Genomic DNA, 24,298 nt, shown 5'->3' on the forward strand with positions numbered 1-24,298 from the left:
TGTGACACAGCAGGGTGGGAAAGAGGGAAAATTAAGTGGAATTAATTAATCTCGGATGACACTAGATGCTCCATCCCTGATCTCTGGTCACTAGGAAGGTGTTTTTCAAGGCACCAACAAAATTCCCCAGAAAAGCAGCCCTGGGTTTTGGATGCAGAAGTCAGAGGAAGGGTCAGGTTAGGGGAAAGGCCTGATCTGGTTCCCATTTCCATCAGCAGAAGTTTCACCACCGACCTCAGGAGAAGCAGGACTGGGACCCCCCTCTGTACTGCAGACCCCGGGGGGACAGACATGCAGATCTTGGAAGAAAACAACTTCCATTACATCCTTATTAGGGGCAAATTGTTATCCTGACTGCAAACTGCTGCGTACGCCGGCTCAACACATAGGTGCTGGACGTGGCTAGCCTTCATCGGGCGCGCAGTCAGCGGCACAGCGTGTGCTGGCAGCAATTTGCAATGCGCTTCTTCAGGCGGTACAAGCTTTGCTAAGCATGTGATCTACTTCTCACAAGCCAACCTAATGTCTTTAGGAAATCAACAGGAGCCCAAGGCCTCTTGGAAATTCATATCGTAAAACATCCTTTGATTATTCTTTATTTATTTTTCCTAATAGCCAGTAATAAAAAGCATTCTTTAAGGAAATAATTGTGTACAAAGAAAATCAGTCATATGCCACATAGGTACCGTTATTTGCATAATAACGAGGAACCTGATTTTCTCTCTGAGCTTTGTCAAAATAGAGTCATGATCTCGTACCATGTTTTGGATGCATCGTTTTCTGACGCTGTTGAACTGACTAAAACGCCCAGCCCCGTACCTCTGGTGAACCCGGGGCCTGTGGCTGGTCCATCAGCTGGCTCTCCTTTATCGCCTGGGACCGTGGCCGGGTTGCAAAGACAAGCCCCGATTCTGCCCCTTCTGAGAAACCTTCTACTCTCCTCCCAGCAGGCACCAAACCCCAGATCGCAGGGATGTCTCAGCTCTCCTAAGAGCTGCGCTGCCGGGAAACATTACAGAGAGGAGGTCTTCATTAATACTCTTTGGTCTGTCCACACCCATGAAGGCAGCGTGGACCTGGGCAGAGATGCTTGGGCTGGTGCCATTCAGGCTTCCTCCGAAATCAGCCTGGGCACCCACCCCTGCTTTGAGTTTTCCCTGCAAAGTGAAGCAGTGATGCTCAAAAGCAGGGGGACGTCGCGCCTTGCTGCGGGGCCCAGGGCAAACGCTGCGGGCGCGGGGACAGGAGGGACACGGCCGTGCCTGGAGGAGCCACCCTGGGAGGAGGATGAGGAGCTCAGCCCCCGATACCGTGCTCAATTGGGACCAGCGGATGCTCCTGCGCTCCTCAAGCAGTCAAGACTCGGTGTTACCCAGAAAACAAAACCAACACCAAAAAAATCGAGCGTTTTCCATGGAGGTCACAGCTGGGAAAGTTCTCAGGTAACTCCATCCCCAAAGAGTTGCTAAAAACAGGAGTCACACAAAGCTACCTACCTGCCGGCTCATTAAAATAGTCTTTGTGCTCCAGAAATGCATATAAAAGACGCACACAGGACCTGTCATTCTTACAGATCTCTTCTGTTTGCTCATTCTCAGCTAAACTAAGAAATGCCTGAAGACGTCAAAGGGGCTCTTTCAAAGGCAGCCTGGAGACAGAAAGGGAGCAAGCTGGCGCCTGGAAAGCCTCGCTAATCAAGCAAGGGGGATCCGCCTGGTTTCCTCCCTCCCCAAGCGCAGCTCATGCTTCGGCTTTGAAGACCTGTCATCTGTGATGCTGCTTTGCTTCAACATTTATACTGAGAAATTTTTGCCTAGAATATATATATATTTTTTAAACCAGTCCGCCCACCCTTCGCCTCACAGCACGGCTCTGGGATCTCCGAGCAGGAGCATTTCAGAGCCTTAAATAAAGTGTAGGGGAGGTGGCCCAGGTGCCAGGACCACATCCCCACCCCAGGCCATCATCTGCATAAACAAAGGGATTTTTCACAGGATGAGTGCCAAGCAGGCTGTATCGAACACCGGGATCTTTAGAAATTCAGGTCTGTATTCTAATGAAAAGGAGAGACTTTTGCCCCCAGGAGCACTACAAAAATTAATGGATATTATGACTGTAACTACTTGAATCGAATGCAAAGCCATGTGTCACGCAGCCCGTTTGCAATTTTAGCAGCTTATTACAAGCTGTTTACATCTGTCCCTGCTTGATTTAAGCCCAGCAGGAATACAACTAACAAAGTGAGCAAAGTGAATTAGGAGCAGAGATGCTCTAAACATGACTTGTCCGAGCGCAGCCTTCTCCTGGCACCGGGTCCTGCTGCCGCCTGGAGGGGCAAAGCCCAGCAGGTACGGGGGGGAGGCCCAAAGGCACAAACCCAGACACATCCCAGCCCCAGGACCTGTTCCTTCGTGCCCGGTGTCACCTGTGCCATGCAGGCAGGGGACATCCCATTGCACAGCAGAGGTGCCCCTGCATCCCTCCAGCCAGCGAAGCCCCTCGGGCTCTCTCGGCTGCAGCAAGGGGTCAGGTAGGGGCATAGAGAGTGGATTTAAAAGCATCATCAGGGTGCACTTGAAGTAAAAGCACGTTTCTGCAGCAGCCCCAGATGCAGACGTTAACTCTGGGTGCATTCATTAAACCGAACAATGCCTTTGGATGATGTTTGAAGAGCTGATGTAGCTGCTTGTGGCGTGAAAGGCAGAGGTGTGAATTTTCTCCCCTTCTGCACTGTCAACATCTTTAATCTCAACCCGCTCAGCGAGCTGAGCGCTGACACCATCCGCGTCCCGGCTGGCACACACAACTAATTAGAGACACATGAAAGGGGGTTTGCAGAGCAAAAAGCGACTGTGGGTGCACTGTCTGCAGTGGGGGGATTCTTTCAGACAGGACAAGTCACTCCTCTCCCCCTTCCTACGTGGAACAAGGGCCTTCGCTGAAATTTGAAGAGATTGCATTAATAGATCACTAAACTCATCCATCATCACCCATGTCAGCGACGGGTTTGGTAGACAACATTTTGCAGGGAAGTATGGATTTGGGCTGGCATCCCCTGCCCCGAGCTTTAGAGCAAGCAGCAGAGCTGTCGCACAGCTTCACCAACCCGTTGCGCTTGCCATCGCAGCGGTGTTTTATGAATTACTTACAGGTAGTTGTAGTCTCTGGGCTGGTTTAATATTTTATTGTGCTTTCATCGGTCAGATGCAGGACAAGATCCCAGAGAAATCAAAGTCCAGGGCTGAGTCCTGTTAATGCCACCACTGAAGTTCGCTAAGGAGCCATGACTGTGCTGCTCGTCCCTGCGATGTGGATGTGATGCACGTGACATGCAGGAGGAATTATTCATACCAAATAATTTCTCCTGCCTATATTAGCTTCTGGGAGAGGCTGTAGCAAATCCACCGGACCATACGAGCCCAGAGCTTCTGCTAAGCAGCTACTTAACAGAAGCAGATCTGAGAACTGTGTGGCAAAGGGGAAGCTGGGCAAAAAAGAAAGCTCAGGGTTATCCAAAAATCACAGCAAAACCAGCTGCTGTGCAGGGCTGAATGCATCCAACACCTTCCTCCTACCGGAGTAGCCCAAACTGAAGTGTTGGGTTGCCCAAAGCCTCCCAACACCCTTCCCCAAAGGGGGACAGATCAGCTCACACTGGGCTTTCCCCCCTTTCAGTAGCACAGTTTTACCTTTTAGCTTTCATCAGGGCATGGCACTGTTGTGATCATCCCTTGGAGCACTGACCAGGTTGGATCTAGATGATCTTTCAAGGTCCCTTCCACCCCAAACCACTCTATGTTGTATAATGTGGGTTGCCGCTACAAACCCCACAGAAACTGTTCTCGAAAAAAGAATTTCAGATGAGTTTTCCCCAGGAGTCTCTCTGGGCTAACACCACGTTGGCCTCAGCTACTGGTCCATCATTACTGAGCTAGCAGCTCGGGGGGGCTGCGGGCAAAGCCTCTGCAGGTCATTCTAAGACCAGAAGAGCTCGGCTGATGAGGCACTTCCCTCTGCAGTCGATACACAATAAACTTTAAGAAGAGCCCGTCGCAGCAAGGACTGCTCCTCCTGGTTTCAACAGCTCTCATCACCCGCCCAGCAGCTCTTCCCCGCCGTGGCAGAAGCAGCACAGCAGGATTTGCTGCTCAAGTATTTTTTGCAAGGTGTCTTAAAGCCAGATTTCTCTGCAATTCAGAGGAGGTAAACAGGCATTAGGCCGGAGCCGACCTCCCTCCTGGCAGCTCAAGTGGCACGTTTAATTCTGCAGGACAAGGACTTGGACACAGGCTGGTGGCCCCGCTCGGCCGCTGACGGTGTCTTGTTAAGCCAGGGCAACCCAGGTGCCTGGACTGCACATTTCTGAACTACCAAGAGCAAAACAATTGATTTTTTGTTTCTACTTTAATAAATGAGTGGGAAATTTCCACGACTAAGATCAGGAGATGCTCTGAATATTTATGTTATTGTTCACCAATTGGGAAAAAAAGTGCTATAAATGAACATATTTGGTGACCCAATTTGAGTGGCTCATTACAATTAGATCAAGCTAATTGCCAGTCTTGTATTTCATTTGGCAACTTGTTAAGCTAATTGAACAAAATAAAACTAATGAACAATTATAATGAAGTTTATAATTAGACCATTGGAAAAAACTCAGTGTGAGAATATTTAAGGCATAATGAATGTTCGGGAGGTTTGGGGCGGGGGAACAGGAGGTGTCAGTAAATCATGCCACTCTCTCCCACCAAAATGCTTCTTCCCAGGAGCTGAAGTTTTTGGCATATTACCTATTCCCAAATTATGTCAACCTGGCATTTTCCTAACCGTCAATTACATTAATGCCTTTAATGTACATACATGGCATTTATAGTGATCCTAAATTCAGGAATTAGCCCGTTAGTGAGGCAGCTCAGAGTTGGACATTATGTTATAGCTCTTAACTCCATCTTTACAATACGAATCAAAGTCTCTATTAAGGACGGGTTTGTAATGCTAAAAGTTAAAAACAAGCGTGTGGTACAGACAGAGGCGCTCACAAAACCCGACAAGCTGATCTGTCATTTCAGTACAAACCTGCCTTCCCAGTTCAGGAGCCAGGGAGGCAGAAACGGGGAAGAACAGAAAGAGCAAATGCTCTCCACGTGATTAGAGCCATTTTTTAAAAATAGAGTTATTTTCGTCGCATTCAATTCCTACATAGATTTGAATAAGCCCATTCCAGCTTCCTTTCACCCCCTGCTGCTGAAGCACAGAAAATTAAATACCATGATAAGACACAGAGTGACCTTTCGGAGTTTCAATTTACAGGGTCAAGCAGGTACCCACTGAAACCTAATAGAATTGTCACATCAGACTCCACACAGCTTAAAAACTTCTTTTCTTCCAGTTTGTACATGAAAGTAATTATTTCATATATAACTCAGCGGGACCTGAGGTTTTGCATCAGGGAATAAAGGCAGAAACTCAAACTAGGGTGGAAATGCGTTCAACCTTTTCTTAGATGTCTAGAGGTTTCCAGTACTTCTTGCACTCTGAAAGCAAGTGCCAGTTTTCAGCAGGAGCCTGTGGTGCCGAGCACCATACGTACAGGGCAGGGACAAAGGACACACGGTCCAACTAGACCAAAGGGTGGGAGACGAGGAGAATCATCACCGGAGAAGTTAAAGTGTGTGACACTGATCACACTCGCTATTTGTAACCACTGGAACCCCAGCCCGGGGCCCCAGTGATGATAGCTTTCTTCCTCCCATTTAGCTGCTTTACTTTTCCAAAGATTAAGATAGTAAACCAATTCAGGAAAAAAGTTTTATTTTTATGAGCTATCAAAATCTCTACTCCCCCCTCCCCAGTTTTAATTCCAGCTGCATTAACAGAAAATCTCTGTTCTTGCAGCAGTGTCTCAATATTTTTATGCCATCAGAACCAGCTGTCATCTTTTCAATCTAATTACAGGTTTCACCAGGGGAGCGATAACATCCTGGTATCAGTGTGGGTTTGTAGCTGTCTTTGGCACTCTCCATGTTTCATCACCTTACCATCAGCCTTGTTTTGGGGGTTTTTTTTCCTGCAGGTGTCTATCTGTCATCCTGGAACTGCTGACACAAAGACGCTGGGGCCGGGGCTGCCCTCCCCTTGGCTTGCGCTGCTCGGAGCCGGGTCCTGTCCCACTTCAGCACAGGCAGGAGAGAGTTTTGGCAAGGAGGATGCAGGGAGCAGAGCGCCACGGCCACCCACCCCCCCCGCATCCTTCTCTGCGGAGATGCCGCTGCATCACCTGTGAAGTTGCCATCTCTTTCCTTACACTGGCACCTGGAAGCCCGGGGGGCCCAGCACTGCACAGTCACACAGTAGGAGATGCCGGTGCCTCTGAGACAGCATTACCTAACCAGACCAGGTAGAGCAAGGACATACATATCATCAGCGCCCGTGTACAGCCGCAGCACAGAGGGAGTGAGCAGCAGAGAGTCACCCGGAGAGAGGATGAGCTGAGCTCTCCCCGTGACACCCAGAGCATCCCCCTCATCCCGGGCAGGACAGCGACGCTTTGCCTCTGAATCCAAACAGCCACGGGGCTGCCACCCAGCAGCACATGTAACCCCCGCAGGTTACAGGTGTGGATTGTTCTCATTACGGCAACCCTGGCAATACCTGTATTTTTTTGTCCATTGCATGAAATTTAAGAGAAATCCCTCTGTGTGCTTTCCCTGTTAGGCAAAGCACCTGGACAAAAGCAATCAAGCCTTTTTCTCCCCCAGCCCAACAGCCCCAGTAATGCAATTCACACCAGCGGAGTTTAATAACGCCTTTCACCAACACATGCACGGAGGACAGAGGACAGCGGGCTGACAGGCTGATCTCTCCCACTGCTTCCTCCCAACTATTTCATCACTTGGTAACAGCCACCAGGGCCCCCGATGTGCTAAAAGCTCACATACAGGTGCAGGGGTTTATATGGGCTCATGCTGGGCATTTCCTTCCTAATTTCCCTCCCCACATGCATGCACACACCCTCTAATAATAATATGGTTCAGGAAATAGGAACAAACCCTGAAGGGAAGCATGAAATAGGCTCCATGATTCCAGATAGCCAGGTCCACTTAAAGCCTTGCTTGGCATTTGCATTATAAGAACAAATCCCGTACAAGAATCTCTCTTCATGCTTTATACTCTTGCATTAATTCATGAAGTGTCATGTATCTAGCATACTTTATTATACATGAGAACTAGGCAAATTAAAATTCTCAGTTGAATATCACATTTGCACACTCAAGGCCACCTCCTTAGGCCCTGCCAAGGCTTAGAAGTCACACCTGTTTAAACTCAGCTTTTAAACCAAGTTAAACTAGCACAAATTCTCATAGTTTTCTTTACACAATTTATTTCAATTTAGCTTTAACCTCTTCATAGCTAATATAAGCTGAAGAGAAATACATCAGGTTTAAAGGGAAAGAAATGCACTGCCAGAGAAGTTAATTACGATTGAGTTCTTGGGGTGCAGCCACCCACTTGAACTGCCACATCTGCGCCTGTATCCCAGTCCCTTCATCCAGGTGCCCGCAGGACCAGCTGCACCAGGTAAGTCCCATCAGATTAAAATCCACTGCAAAAGGAAGCACACACACACACCTCATGCTGGTGAGCTCCTATAAACACACCTTTTCTTGGGCAACGAAAGATGCCGCAGACCCGGGCAGAGTTCATGAGAGGTGTAACAGCGTTATAAGCAGAGTGGGACTCTCCTCCTCTGGCTGTTCTAGAAAGAGCCCGAGATAAACTCTGCTTTTTAGAGAGGGGGAAAAAGCCCATCACACAAAGCTGGAGCTTAATGGAAATTGGGCTGCTTGAACATGACCCTAGAGCTCTTGTCCCCACCGAGATCAAGAGAAGTTTATAGGTTAAGTGAGACTAGGTTTTGCATATAGCTTCCAAAACGTATTTTTCAAAGTACCAAAGCCAAAACACAGGCATCTCCTAGGAATGGGCGTTCAGCTGCAGGCTCACAAACATCACAGCATCCAAGGATTGCAGAGTGAGGAGCACCGCCGTGACCTCCTCCTCCGGCCTCACTTTCTCCCGCCCCAGACACGCACATCCCCATCCGTCCACCCACAAACCTTCATATCGCTACTGATTTCAGCTCCCCTCTTGACCAGCTCTTACTGCTCAGCTTCAAGCTTGTTCTTATAAAACAGACCCCTCCTTTAAAGGGTGGTGTTCGAGCCATTCTTTTCCATAACACCGCATCCAGGGCTTTGGAGAACAAGGCAATATAACCAAGCCATGTTTCTAATGGCACGCAAACCACACAGTGAGAAGAAATACTCTCCTATTCCTTGGCAAAACACAGGCTGTAGATCAATAGGCTAGAAGTGTTAGAAACAATATCTTCGTAAGACTAAAACAGAAAACACACAGGAATATACCCATCAGTGGGACTGTTACCCTGCAACAACCATTTCTTATCTTCCTTTAAATCACTACCGAAGAGGGAACAAAACTGAAAAAGGGATTTTCTTTTTTTTGAGCAGACTCCTCATTAGTGGTGTGAACCTCTACATGTATACTTTAATACGCTATTGTAAACTAATTAACAATCCTGGAGATGTTTTTTCCAAGGAACATTTCAGCTGGAATCTCAGGCTGAATGCTGATAAGCCTCTTGAACTTTGCAAAACCGCTTGTCAAAAGCAGTAAGATGAGAATTCATTAAGGTCTTCTAATTAAGAAGTACAAGGTCCAATTAAGCTTTCACTAGTGTGCTACATAACCCAGTTAAACAATGGCATGCCGAGGATTTTCCCACCCCCACCAACGCCGTTTTATCACTTAAGTTCATCTCCGACCGGTGGTTTGGAAGAATTTCTCCGGCCATCAGAAGCAATGATGAGAAATTGTGTGGACAGCTGCAGCCTGCAACATTAATACTTTGGGATGTCTTATTGTTCTGCAACTGAAATTGTTCTGAGACACTCTTTGACTCACTAATAGCATTTCAGAGACTGCTTCCCTCTCCTTTGCATAACAGATTCACTCCCACTTTGCACACAGATCATGTAGAGCAAGATGCTCAAACTGATGTTGATTATCTCATTATTTGAATCTAAAAAGGCCCCTAATTCCCAGGCAAGGAAAATATGTGTGCTCTCATCAGCTCTAAGGCTGCCATACTGGACTGCGGCCATGCTTCACAGAAATTCGTACCCTGATTTTATTTCTGGAAGAATACAGTGTATGACATGTAGCTTCCTCTTTCTACCAAAGATGTAAAAAAAGATTAAGTTGCATCTTGTTGCTGTCTAAGACCTGATTATTTAAGAGCTAAAAATATCCTCCTCATGAAGGGAGAAAGATGAACCAAGCATTTTTGGATTTATCATCTCAGCTCTGTAGGACACGAGGTCCAGCCAGTAGACAGACACCTCAGGAAACCAGTAACGAGCTAAAAGATTTAAGTGGAGAAATTGCTCAATGCAGAGCTCCAAAGATCACCTATAGGAAGACCGAAGCCTTTGTATGTACTGAAACATCTCTGATCAGAGTCTCAAAGGTGGACAGAGGTTAAGTGCTCAATAAAGTGACCCACTAGAAGAAAGGGAAGTGCAGAAATAGAGAAATGAAGCATTATTCAAAACAACACTTTGTCCAAATCAGTGTCTGTTCCATGCTCCGACACAAGCACGAGCACATCAGGCAATTTCAAATACATTAGTTGACAAACATGTCTTTCCCACCTTACCCAACCTCTTGTGCCTCTAAGCACCAAGGAGACAAGTCACAGAATTTAAGGGCCTGGTCTCATGCTGCTCCTGCGCTGTGCTCCACCACCAGCCTTCTCCAGCAAAGGTCTCTCACGTTCACAGAAGCGCTCGCTATCCACGAGCCTTCTTCTCCCTCAGCAGCCTGTTGAGCACCCAGGATTTCACACGCTATCTAGGAAGGTATTTAGTAACTCAATCTTGATGTTTAGCCACCCCAGACCCCTGGTGTGCGCCAGCTGGAGCTGCACTTACCAACATGAAGACTATGGCAGCACTTGCCTCCAGGGATGTAACATGGGGAAGATCATTCCCAAACATCTTCCATGAAGATTTACTTGGACACCATCCATCACCTGGACACCATCTCACTGCCAGAGCATTCCCTATAGACACCGGTTTTCCCCAAACCGAAACCCTACAGTTTTGTCTCAAGAACAAACTGGCACTCCTTACTAATGCATTTTAAATATTACTTTGACACCCATTTACCTGTGTGACTGACTGCTCTGCCTCGTAAATGATATCCTTTTAAATATGTATGCATTGAACTGAAAGACAATAATGGCCCCAGGGAAGTTGCATTCTATCAGGCAATTACCTGTGTTTTTAAAATCACTGAATAAGTAATTCACACAACCGATTTCTCTTGCACATAACAATAAACAATTTTATCAGCTATGCCCTGCTTGGGCTGTTGTGTACCAGCTCATTTTATTTCTTTGAGAACTGCCACTAACCAGGGAAATTAATTGAAATCATAAGGTAGCAGGAGGGGGAAGTACCTGCTCTGACAGGAGCTGACAATAGCACATTTCTAAAAGGGGAGTGATAAAACTGCATCTCTCAATCGAGTCAAGGGCAAATGGGCTGATTCCATCACATAATTCAACAATCACTCTCAAATTTGCAGAAGACTGAGTGAGAAAAAGCACGTAGCCCCAAGTACCTCTGCTCCGAATTTCCTTGCTGTCGAACATTTATGTCAGAGGCTTAAAGCGGTTTCCAGAACTAGTTCTATTTGCATGCCACTAAAGCCTGCATGTCTAACTTCCCAGCCAAAACACTGTGAGCCCCAAGTTATAAATAGGCAACAAAAATGAAGGGGGCTACACGTTACAAGGTACAACTAGTTACACACTGACAGCCCTGAGGCATCAAGGCTTTCTGGATTAAACACACCCGAGGTCGATCAGCCCTCCCTCAGCTCAGACATTCTGCAAGGGTCACCCAGCTTACGCCTCAGGAGCATCACAGAGCTACGGTACTCACGGGACCTTTTTTGCTGACACTATGGTATCAGGCGCTGCACTACCATGCCAGACCTTTGCTTCGTAGCCAAGCGTCTGGGTGCCACCAGTTTGCAAGGACCCCCTTGAAACCACATCTGACCGCAATTACCCTATGCCCAAGCCCTGGAAAGAACACAGCTAATTTATAACCAAGGATGGGAAGCAGAAAGAAAACTACTCTCCGCTCTTCCTTTGCAAACTGTGATGACTTCAGCTCCCTGCTTTCATGCCAGTGATATTTTGATGGAGTACAGCCACATTCACAGCTCCACAGCAGTATCCAAAGAAAAGGGTCACTTCATTTATTTTTGCTTACCTGCAGTGTAAGTTCGTTGTCTGGAGGACAGGATTTGGAATGGGAGGAGTTGGACTCGGGAAGTCTGGACGGTGTTCCCAGCTCTGCCACAGCCTGCCTTCGAGCACAAGTCATTTCACCGCCTAATGCAAGTACCCACTTACCTCTCCTCCTCCCTGGACTTCCACGAGCTGTTGGTGTCCAGCACTTCTGAAACTCAGATCCTTGAAACCAGCTATAAAGTACATAGATCAATATATAAATATATCTACTTTTTTGTTTGTAACTATAGTCTGGGAAAAGCTTTGCAACATCTGACATCTCTTTGCAAGAGATCAAATTATATCCATTAACAAAACTTTCCAGTGTTTCCAGCAGGATAAAGGATTAAAAAAAGCAGCCTCTAGGCATTGTATATGTTCTTAATGTATCTGCACTTCTAAGCTATCTTTAATTAATGAAATATCCCAAAATTACTTATTAATAAGGATCTGCGGGCTTTGTAAACTCCAGACATCTTGCATGAATTAAAGAACAATATAATGAAGTTTTAATGAATACAAAGTCACAGTTAATGTAAAATTCATATATAGCATGCCAGAGGGGAAAGGAATTTAAAAGTAGTTTTAATCATAGGTTATTGGCAGCTGTATAGCTCATTTTTATACTTTTCTAGTGGGTGCTTGGTATTTATATTATCACATTTATCATGCCAGCACAGTATACTGTCTGACTTGGTACAGTTCAGAGAGTCAAACGGAGACCTGCATTTAAAGGCTCATTTGCTAATGAGCATTTCTGCATCCTGCAGTGAATGCGGAGCTGGTGTCCCCAATGACTTTTGATTCAGTCATAGACCACCTGAGCAGGGCTACTCCTCAGCTGCATTTATAGGCAGTTTCACTCTTACTGAATTATTAGCAGCAATATTTGACATACTCTGCAACAGCCTTCAGCTTACTGGAGCGAGCAAGCTCAGATCCATCACAGGGTGGAAGAAATACAATGAACTTTTACTAGCTGCAGCTAAACTTGAGCATCTGGATTTTGCCCTACGTAATGGAGCATGCACCTTTCAGTCCACAGATGTATCCCTTTTAGCAGCATTAACGTATCGCAACCTACAACTCCTTACTGTACTGACACAAGGCACATTTTCAGCATACTTTCTCCCACTCCCATTCACCTGTGAACTTCTCAATGAGCCAGCCACACATACATAACTAGCAGCAATGTTTTACTTGTCTTGGGCTCTGCATAACAAAACAGGGTAAAACTTTTAGAGAACAATTATTTTGTAGTGGGGTGGACTTGGATTCAAACCATTAAAATCAGTAACAAGTTAAGCTAAAAATGATTCCATGACACCCAATTGAAAGGAAAATAAAAATAAGACAATAACTGAGTGAAAGTTGAAACAAATGTAATATATATTTTACATATATATATATAAAGAATCAATTTATTTTAATTAACTCTTCAAAAGTTCTGAATGCATTCAACACAATTGTAAAGGACATCCATGATTTTAATGCATTAAATACTTAACCCACAAAATTCAAATAGTGCAGGAGATACTGAATGCCAGAGGTTCGGTACAACTACTGCAACTGTATTTGATGAAAACCAAAATGTTTTAGTGCTTCCATTTTACTGTTTTAGTATGCTCATTACAGTATTTTTCCCTTTATAAACTGGAAGGATACGGAGCTAGAAAACATTTTAGTTTTTCACTTTCAACATGACATTTAGTAAAAAAAGTTACAAAAACATCAGCTTTTAATAAACGAACACACTGGAATTCTTCAGCTAACATAACACAGGATTGTTGCCTTACAGCCAATAAAGAACTTCAGAACGAGGAAGCAAAATGGTGTCTTCAACTGCAATGATGTTAATCCAGAGTAATGACAGTAAATTCCATGGAAATAACCTGGAGTTACACCAGGAATAAGGAGGTGATTGCTCCCTCACCTTCTGAACCCCCAGAAGTCTATCAACTAAAAGCTTGAAACAATAGGAAGGTTACATCACAAAATGAAGCAGCAATTACCTTCAAGGGTACCGTGAGATATTCCAAGACTGAAATTATTCTGAGTCAAGTCAAATGGGTTTAGTGCATTATGATTTGGCTTCATAAAAACATTTAAGTGCACACTACATATAGAACACTTCCATGTTTCACGGTCAAGTAGTTAAAATCACTGTATATTCCTTACAGGAAACTGAAACACATGGATTGAAAAAAGAAGTTGCTAAAAATCCAGTTTAAAAAAAGAAAGCAAATATTTTATGAAAGAAATATTCTATTTGCAACTGTAACTTATGCTATGGGTGCTCCCATTTGATGGGCTGCTGATGTAAATCTAACCAGAAAAGATGCACTCATATAAACATCAAAACAGGCAGGTTCCTCCTTCCAGGCTGGAAAAAACTCCAAGATACATGGCATATTTAACCAATAAAAGGGAGCTAAGCTTTACCCAAGCCTTTCATAATGCACTTAATGAAATATTTTTTTCTTTTAAAAGAACCACTGGTATTAAATAGAGCTTTTTCTTTACATACAGTATTGGTATATACAAAACAAACACAGAACAAAGACAGATGCAAAAAACCAAACAAGTGACTTCAGAAGTTCTGAAGCTCAGGAATATTTTGGTACAGGTCCAAAGTCTCTGGGTTTGAGAAAGCTCCCCGCTGCTCAACTTCTTTCCCTGCAATTATTTGCTTCACAGCTACTTCCACTTTTTTCCCATTTATTGTATACTGAAAGACAAAACCAGCAATGAAAAAAGTTACACTTTTCATGTAGTAGCTTTACGGAAATATTCATGTAACCCCCCACCAGTCCCAGAACTCAATGAAAATTTAGCACAATGTCTTCCCTTCTCTGTTACACTTGAGGCACCAGAATCTTTCTTCCAAAAAACCACTTGAAGAGTAAGCGGAATTCAAAGAAGAGTTTTTATGTGACTTTAGTTTATTACTCCTATTTGGTAATACTGTGACAACATGATCAAGCTCCAACCAATGAAACCAGATCAGAATCATGGTACAAACACTAAATCTGTAACGTTTTATGTTCTGACACATCCATTTTTCAAACAATTTTTAGTTTTCCAAGGGTGGGCTCAAAGCCCAAATCCATTGGGCTTTGGGAGAAGAAAACCATGACTTTCATATCTTAAATGGACAGTCTTTTTCTAATAGGGTAAAGTGAAGCACTAAGCTTAAGTCCTCAATATTAAAATGTTTCAAGACAAACCATAACAAAGGCTTTCCCTCCACATATAAAGCATAAAAATTGTATTACATTGTGCTACTCTGCAAGTAAGGACATTGCAGACAACAAAACCCCTAATTCTTCTCTTCTTGGGATCAGACCACTGTAATTTCTGACTAGTACAGTCCAGTAAGGAAGAACTACTCTAATATTATTAGGAACTGTCAAGGCCCATTTTAGAAGACAATCTCTGCTTTTATGGGTACCAAGGCTTTAATACCACCTTCATTCGGGCTGGTACCACTGAGAACTTTTGGGAGAATGACAACTTTAAAAAGCTGACCTCTAGGTATCTCCTTAGTCTTGCTCTGAAAACAGAACCCGCACTTGCTTTATTACTGAATCTGCTGATAGAGCAACCCAGGTTGTTCCTGGCCTTCAAAGCCACTGAAACTCCTGAACTCCAGGCATCACCACTTTTCATTAGAGATCTCTCAAAGCTGACTAAATAATCAACTCAATACACTCTTGCAATACTGATCTTGATACTAAATCAAACTTTTCCCTATTAAAACTAAACTACTGAAGTCATGTGCAATCCTACCCTCCCAAACCACCTTAATCAACCACTCTTCCTCCTCAACGATTAGCAACCTAATTTTCACAACTGCTCAGAAACCACACCACCTCAGTGGCCTGCAAGGGAACTGCCCCCTTTAAAAAAGATCAGACTGTTCAGCAAAGCAAATTTGTTTACTTTAATCAGTAAACATCTTGTGGATGTTGACTAGAATGCTTATCTAGTCAGGACAGGACTAGAAAGATTTGCACTAAGTTTGCAGTATGTTTTAACACCTGGGTATCTCATTAAAAACCATGCTTTGTATTACTAAAGTCCTAATCACCTCAGCACAGCTATACTATTTCTACCAGTATACAGCATCAGTATACAGTCAGGATTAGACTGTATTTTCAGATGAGGATTCAAATACATTTCTAAGAGTAGCAGAAAATAGAGAGGTTTCCCTTCCAAGCAAAACTTTCAAAGAAAGATGGGAGACAGCTTTGATCACTTTACCACTGGCATATTTACCTGAAAGGTAATTAAAATTCACTCAATTGTAAATTCAGTCAAAGTGTGAACTAATTAATGATCTAAGCAGGCTTTCCTGAGGGGCTGCCCATCACAAACACCTCACTGCCATCAACTTCATGCTGTACATTCAGGTGATTTACACGGTTTACAAGTTCAACACTTCATGCAGAAGCTAAGTTGCAGCCCAGAAAACCTAGACTTCACCATTTAACAGATGCAGGGGATTTTACACTCATGCAAAGACGACATTTTGAGCCAAGTATTATTTGCCAACAGTGGCCTGAAACAGAAGTAACTCAACAGATCAGAGGCATATCACTGTGTGCACTATATAGGCTGGCAGTCCTGAACCCTAGACCACTTTCACACAGAAACCTGCGCTGCCAGTAAATGGGTATCAGAATATCAAGCAATTAGTCTGAAGTGTCAAGCCTTTTCTCTAGACACGCTCAAGTCTACGTGCAAATGGACTTGAGACAACTATACTCTGCACCCCCATTCTGCTGCTCATAGAGCTGTTGGAGACTCTAGCATCAGAGAGGACTATAAAAACCAGGCATTCCAACTAAAGAGTTCATACAGCAAGGAAGAGCATTGTAGAGTAACGCAGCTCCAAAAGACTGAGCATGCAGAACCTTTAGCTATACACATTTCTCTCTCCCACTCTCATAGGCACGAAGATTTTAGTTTAGTTACTGCTACAGTTAAGACAGTGATAGAGCTACATTTAAGTGTCTAAACAGATGTAAAAGTGAAATGGTTTACAAAATGATTTTATAAATTTGCTCAGTGCTCTCAGCTTTCATAAGAATGTCATTTGAAACAGGAAAACAAAAACAAAATAAGCTTATGGGTAGCCAGAAAAGCTAAAGTTAAATTACCTTTTAAATATTTTCCTTTAAAGGGCTTAAGTATATATTACTGAAAAAAAGCAACACATTTATAAACTGAGAATGGGCATTTTTAGGTATTGTTAAATAACAAAAATATGTTTAGCTGAAAAGGAGAAGAAATGATGTTGCTAGGCAACATAGACAAACTATTTATAAAGCTCGAATACACTTTTGAGATGCTAAAATTTCCACGCATGTGGGTTTGAAGAGCAATGACAACTGCTCCTTAATTACTATTCAAGGTGACAAAGAAAAAAAGTAGGCAGCATTTTTCATGACATACCGGAATGCCTTTGGTTTCTAGAATGAGGCTTGGAACATGCCTGGCAGAAAGCGCTATACGTATTGCATCTCGAATTCTTTTCACCAGATCCTCACTGAATGCACGGTTTAATGCCATCTTCAGGAAGAGTATCACCCTCTCCTCCCCATCTTTGTTGTACTGAGGAACACAGAGGCTATCGGAAACCTCCTCAAAGGCTTCAACTGAAAATAAAGGAAGAGTCCTTATTAGCACTTGCATTTGTGTATTATTTGGCATGCACATTTTTTGTGGTTGCACCAAAAGAAGTATCACCTCCCCTCGAGCTGCAAAGGCAAAACAGACATCCTGGCTAGGTTATTCTACAATGAGCTTCCCCTCTGGGTGCTCTGAAATTTTAACTCCTGCTCAGGTGAAAATCCAGGTTAAGGACCATATATATTTAGGCCCAGGACAACAAAATTTTGCTATAACTTTTGGGACAGACAACAAGCTTTTACACTAAGCCATTTTCTTTGGCTCTCCTCACAATCCCTATCGCTGCACAGACAGAAAACTAACATGCCTGATCACACAAGAACAAGCAACAGGTCTTTAAGTCTTAGATTAGCACCTTCGCAGGCAGTTTCACCACCTTCCACAAGATAAACCTTCTTTGAAACATGAAGCACAAACTCAAGAGCTTCATCTAATTATCAGGAAAGATACAATAAAACCAGTGTCAAGAGCTTGTCTTGGGGAAGAAAACAGAAGAGCCTCAGAAGTTAAGTATTCTTACACATCTGCATGATATTAGTCTGTAAGGCCTTGTCATATGAAAGCAACACCTTATGGAGAACACACCTCAACTACTCATCTCCAGTCCTACAGATACTTCAGGAAAGCAACCAATTTCAAGTCTACAAAACAGAATTTTACTGTTAATGCCAATATGCTCTGTACTGTCTTTCATTTGAAAAACGGCAAGTCTTATTACTTAATCCTTCCAAACACCTTTATAATGCTTGCATTTCAGATTTAAGGCAACAATGTCACAGCTGAAAGAGGTGGAAAGTTAGTTTCATACCTATGTTATAGATTTCAGAACTTCCGAATCTTACTCCATTTGGATTTAATGTACCATCACTGAAAAATCACACACAAGTAGAACAAAGAAGCATTAAAATGTGATTAGTTTGATGAAAAGAGAAAAATTGATGCAATTAACCAAGTCTCTCTAAATTTCATGCAGTGAATATGCAGCTACATTAGAAACAGAATTTTAAAAGATTTTGATTCAAAGAGGCATTTTGCTCATTAGAATGAAGTTGTACAGGAACCTCAACATTATTCATTCACCTTTCCTAGTCCCTCCCCTTTCCAGTAGCCTACAAAATACACACATACCACTGACAAAATAGACCAAGAATCTTTGGAGTACTCCATCATATTGCAATTGCGTATCATTACTTTCCAGTCTCTTATAGCTGGAACTTGTGTTTCATATATAGCAGCCTCACGCTATATGTCCATTGAGTAGGTCTATTTGTGACAGTGCCAGACACAGCTTCAAGGCATTCACTCAACTTTGTTTCGAAGAGCAACTTTTAAATGCAAGCAGAAAATTTCGCCACAGTTGTGATCCTGAATGTCTGTGATGGCTAACACAAGCACAACTTAACACCTGACCTTCTATAATTAAGTTTTGCTGTAGAGGAAGTCAATGGCAAAGCCGAGACCAAAAGACAAGTTTCCTGGTTCACCACCTTGAATGTGCTGCACTCTCAATTCAAACTCTTTTATAAATGATCATTATAAACCATGGAACACAAAACCAAGTCCAATACTGTCTTGTGTTCACATATACAGAAGTGGGGTAGAACCTTGAAATGGGCTCTCTTCCCTCAAATTAATCAGAGCAGCTAGATTAGAGGGTTGAAATCTACAATACTGGATTTAACAAAACTAATATAAAGCTAACAGGCATGATGGAGAATCACGTACATTATGCTCTAAAGTGAAGTTTGCAAATTTTAACACTTGTTTACTCAGAACACTTTCACCAAGATACTATACCTGCGACCCAGCATGACAATTCCTCCTGTTTTGGGATTAATTTTGCAGTAATCACCATGGGCCCAAACACCTATTAGAGAATGACAGAAGTTAAGCAGCTAATTTCTTATTCATCAGTCATAGCAGACATTTGTGTAACTCAACTCATGTAACTTAGTAAAATACATACAAAAATGTAACATATCAGATACTTTGAGAACTGCCCACAGCAAATGTAGCAGTACTTAACTACACAAGCAATCCACCTTGCATTTACTACAAAGAGCTAGCACGTACAAGAGTAGCTCACATATTAGGATCAAACACTAGGTTATCTTCCGATTGCTTGTTTGCATGACTATACAGCATCCTTTAGAAAACAGATGAATAGCTTCTCTGAACACCACATTTTGAGGAAACTGGAAGAATCTTCCACAAAGGTAACTATATTCCCACCAGTCTTTCTTGATCTGCTTCCTTTATGATGTACAATTCTGTGCAAGAAGCTTTCTGGGCTTGCACAATAGGTCCTAACAATTCCCTAGGGAGCTTATGGGCTTAATGTTCTTGATTTGTGTCAATGTAAAATCCGATTTGACTTCTCAGAGCTGGAATAGCTTTTAAGATTGATACCACTACAGCAGCCTGCCACAAACAGAAATACAAGCTAATTCTACTAAAATTTTTCTAAGGAAAAAACAATGCGCACATAAGACCATTTTCTAACTTAACTGTTACAACCTTAAGCCCATTTACAAGGAAAAACAGAAAAGGGTTTCAGACAGAACATCTGGACCACAGTTATTTCAGTCTAACAACTGCCACACAGATTCCCCCCCCCCCCATTTATTGTTGTCAGGCTTACATGCAGACTGCAACTTCCACATTCCCTCAATTTTCCTATACGATTATCTGCTGCTGTACGTCCTGACTTCTCTTGTGAATCCACTCTGTGTTGCTGCTATTTATAAAAAAGCTTCATCTCCAAAAAGCAGCAGCTTGAGGTCCTGCTCCTACAAAAGCCCTTGCCCAGTAGGCAGCAGGGAGTTCAGCATTGCTGTGCCACATAAGCAAAAGCTCTGGATGAGCAGAGACCTCCACAATTATTAGGAAGAAAGCCTCTGGCCCACAGTACCTCTTCCTTTACTCTTACCACCACTGGAAGACTATGAATGCGGAATATGCATGTCTGAGGCAGCATATACTTAAACCTCATGCTAATGAGGTAGCAGGTCAGCACTTATCCCTTAGGACTCACTCCTCCAGCTAGGTAGGAGCAGTCTGGCAGAGGTGCAGTAGCACTCATTAATGGAGGATTGATCCCTGACCTATTCAGCACTTTCATTTCACACTCATGCCAAGCAGTCTATGTCTGCACTACAGATTATCAGGCTGTTAGTCATATCTGCCTAATGAGAGCAGGAGTAAAATGGGATTGGAGCTTTCCAGAGATTCTTAAACTGATTTGGATCCATGTTCAGAACAAAGCACTGGAAAACAGAGTAAGATATTATGAAACATGCTGTGGAGTTCTCACCCTGGAAATCCAGATTCAAAGCTGCACCTGCCTATCACCGGGCAAGAATAAACTTGTACCTTCCTAAGAGCAGCAATACAATCTATAACCTTGGTCGGTTTGAGCAATATCCAAAGCCCTTCATTACACACCTGGGAATTTTGAAAAATAAGCCTTCCTGTATTTGTTTCCATTCTCATCATTCCAGAAGTGTGTAGGCTGACAGGGAATCGGCTTGGTACAAACCAGCTCTCCGCTTTCACCCCAAACTGGTTTTCCTGTTTACAAAGAAAGAGGTATTTTCTGCATTTTCCTTCTGTAAACAATAGAGTACCAAAGCAAAGAGCACCTACAGTTATTACTTACGTGCCAGATGCTAACGTACACATGAGACGAGCCATGACTAGTGGTCTTAACAGCTTTTGTTCAATTCTTAAACTCATCCCTACCTTAACCTCAGTAACTTCAGGAGAGTTACACCGCAGGGTGAAGCCAGCCTGGCATCCACAGGAACATAGCTAATGAGCATGCACACCAGAGGCTAGAATTTGGCCTGATGTGCTTTATCAGAGTAGTGGAAGAGGAGGGCCTTTTTACACATTTATTATCTTCACTAGAGTCCTGTACAATCCAGATCAAGTGGTTCCAGATCCAGGTTTTGCAGAACATGTTCCCAAAGTGAAATCACCCATTTACAGATGTTTACCCATCTGACAACTGAAACATAAGGTCATGTAACTACTGTATTTCATAAGTGTACATAATATTTTGGATAATAGTTACCTTCATCATTCCATGCTTCTACAGCCATTCCAAGATTTCTGGCCTGAATTTCTCCTTTGTAAACTGGAATTGTAACATTCTGACCCATGAAACACGAAATTATATCTGTCCCACCTACAATAAAAGTAGTCTATTAGAATATACAGTACATTTTGGAAAAAGCAAAACTGTTCTAGAGAACAGCAAGCTGCCACCTTTGCCAAATGCTTCTGATCCACATTAAGCAGCATAAAATATACAGTCAGTACTATCTAGGATGTTATGTGACAATAAAAAGGTTTCTTTTCTTACTTTATGTCTTTTTATGTGTATGCCCTTCATGCAGAAATACTCCTTAATGCATAACTTTTCCTCTTCCAACAGTTTCTTTAATCTCTTTTAAGGAAGCTTCCGTTTATGTAAGAATGAGAAAATAAAAGAGGCCCTAGTTTACAGACTTAGATATCTAAGATCACTTAAGAAATGTTTTCTTGTTTGTTTTCATTAGTTTCAACTAAGCAGTCAAGCTATTCCACTCAGTATTTACTTTGCTTTTATACCTTGTTCTCATTAGCACAGATGCTCGGCAGGAACCATGTCTATAGGATGAACAGTTATCTTAATAAAAACAGATACTGTTAAGTGCTTACTTAACTGGAATATTTATAGTTGTTCTACAACTTCAAGGAAGTAGAATTATAAGACATAAATCAATCCTGTTAGCTTTACTCACAAAAATAGTCTTCTGCATTTGAGACTATTAATGTCTATAGTAGCAAGTTCAAGATTCAGCACTACTCCTACTAAGACCAGAGTCAGATGACTTTAGTAGCAGAATAGTCAGACTTTAAAAAGTCAAACTAAAGAGTTAAAAAGCCCTTTGAAAAAGTCAGTCCTTGTTACAAAGCAGAATGAGGAGTTCTGTGGTGGACCTTACATGAACAGAAGTTGCCTCAGCTAGCACTCCTCACAACAAACTGCACGGTATGTGGGCTTGATATTTCTCTAATTATATAATTTACAAAAGAAATCTGTCTGCAGTGCCAATTACTTGGCACAAAAGAATTGAAATGGGAACATGGAAAAACCTCTCCAAGAGGTATTTTCTGCTAAAGTCAGCTATTTGCAGAACAGTATGTTCTGTAGGTTAATACTCTTTTTTTTTAATCTCACCCCGCTACTCTTAAGGACAGCCAGTCAAAATAAATGATCCTGCTTAAAAAAAAGCTAGAACCCAAAACATCCACATCAGAAACATTCCACCTAAAAGCCTTTGAGTGTACAAGCTTCATTATGGCACACTGAATTATGCAGAAAATCTCTGCACTAAAAAGACAGTTAATTCCAGTTTAACTATAACCAAGCCTGGACAACCCAAGGCTTAAGCTTCCCAAATATACAGCAGCAAACAAGCAAGGAGGAAATGGACAGGCAATGAACAGAATTAGTAAGATGCATGCAGCATAAAAGCATCACCTGAAATGGACCCCAGGAGGACACTGCTTTTTATGTGTTTGTAGACATACTCATAGCTTTGAGATTTGAGCGGTGATCCTGTAGACAGTATAGTGTGGAGTGTTTGGAGATTGTGTGTTTCACCTTAAGGAGGAAATCAACAAAATAGGTTAAGGTAGAATTTTTTACAAGAGTTTGTAACTATTTGTCACTACAATCCAGAATAATTACATAAAGGACTTTGTGACAAGATGCAGGGCCAGAACCTGGAGAGGAAAGGCAGGAGGGAAGATAAAAGGGATTCAATAGCTTTTTGAAGCTTACCTGGTTTTAAATTTTTCTCTTCTAGCACAGCCAGCCACTTTGCACCTGTTCCAAGGATGGTGATCCTAGAGGGGAAAAAAGTTTAAATGTTTTGCATATTTAAATATGCTAAGATTCTAAAGACCTGCAGTTCCCACTACAGTACGCAGAGGCTGTAGACACTCTGTACATTGATTAGTCAAGCAATGCAGTCTCTTGAAGCTTTCTAAGTGCAAGGCACATCCTTTTGAGCAATCAAAATCAGTCAGATCACATGTCATTTCTGCTGCTTTAAAACTTTTAATTCTATCTTGAAATATTAAGCAAAGCTTTCCTACCTCGTGGAAAACACTCCCTTTCATTTACAGGAATTCGTAACTGCAGAACACTCCAAAGACATCACAAAATGTTATAACGTTTACTTCACTAATGGGTTCATGGGCCATAATTGCCACTAAGCTGTTTAACACAAAACTGCTGCCTTGTTACACTCTTACATATAAAAATTTTGCCATTTCAGGGCACAGTTTAACAAAGAATACTTCATTCCAAAGACAGCAAGCAGCCAGTGATTTTCTCTTAGATACCTGTTCAGTTTCCACTGATGAAAGTCTGAGTTGCAGGTGCCTAACTGAACATGAAATTTGGCCTAGCTAACTGCACAATTGAATTCCACCCTTGCAAAAAGTGTATTTAGAGCTCTCCAATGCAACATAATTAAAACTTGCAACAAAGGCTGTAGCCCTTCCCTACTCTATCGATGGAAGTGCTAGTTTAATGTTTCTGCTGACTTTTAGGAAATCCTCTTCCCTGCCTTCTGCTAATTCATTTTATATCACAGCAATAAACTCACTCAAGAAAATGCATAGAGACAGATAAGGATAAGGGATACAGTCTGAGCGCGCAGAACATGGGCAATACATACATCAGTAGAACTTAAAATAAGATCCTGCTATCTTTGCTTTTACTCCAAAAGCAAGATGGAAGGTAGAACAGCTCTTGAGATAATAATACAGTTCAGAAACGGTGAGAGGACTATTTCAACACTATCAAAAGGAGACGTCTTCCTCTGCCATTTAGGTAGATTACAGTTACTGAGAGACTGCCACCTCTTGGGTAAGGACAGGGACAGGCTATTCACACAAACACATTGGTGCACAGAGCAATTTATCAGGTACATGGGAACAGCACCGTAAGAGTCCACAGAAGTATACCGCTCCTCCAGTTACCATGTACCACAATCAGGCAAACTATTTTTTACTCGTGTGATATCTTACTTTCCTTCCATGCTTCAAATTATTGCTTATTTTACAGTTAGAATACGTACTGCTTCTCTGTTTATTTTTAAGCTCTTTGACACTTCCTCTACAGCACATGTAGAGCCGTCTCCTATTATTTCCTTCCAA

The 24,298-nt window shown here is 42.5% G+C and overlaps 1 protein-coding gene across 1 annotated transcript in view; it reads right to left on the reverse strand.

Annotated features, from left to right (window-relative positions):
- Positions 1-12,769: 12,769 nt before the first annotated feature.
- AACS (acetoacetyl-CoA synthetase) overlaps positions 12,770-24,298 on the reverse strand; it is a 44,034-nt gene continuing 32,505 nt past the window's right edge. Inside the window, exons 11-18 of the mRNA XM_076352830.1 lie at positions 22,914-22,978; positions 22,611-22,733; positions 21,156-21,269; positions 20,525-20,650; positions 18,878-18,947; positions 17,889-17,947; positions 16,844-17,046; positions 12,770-14,114 (exon numbers count right to left, since the gene is read on the reverse strand). Of these exons, the coding sequence (XP_076208945.1) occupies positions 13,977-14,114; positions 16,844-17,046; positions 17,889-17,947; positions 18,878-18,947; positions 20,525-20,650; positions 21,156-21,269; positions 22,611-22,733; positions 22,914-22,978 (898 nt within the window). The 3' untranslated portion in view covers positions 12,770-13,976. The remainder of the gene's footprint in view (positions 14,115-16,843; positions 17,047-17,888; positions 17,948-18,877; positions 18,948-20,524; positions 20,651-21,155; positions 21,270-22,610; positions 22,734-22,913; positions 22,979-24,298) is intronic.

Source organism: Aptenodytes patagonicus, chromosome 15, assembly GCF_965638725.1.
Source record: "Aptenodytes patagonicus chromosome 15, bAptPat1.pri.cur, whole genome shotgun sequence".
In the NCBI taxonomy this organism is placed as follows: domain Eukaryota; kingdom Metazoa; phylum Chordata; class Aves; order Sphenisciformes; family Spheniscidae; genus Aptenodytes; species Aptenodytes patagonicus.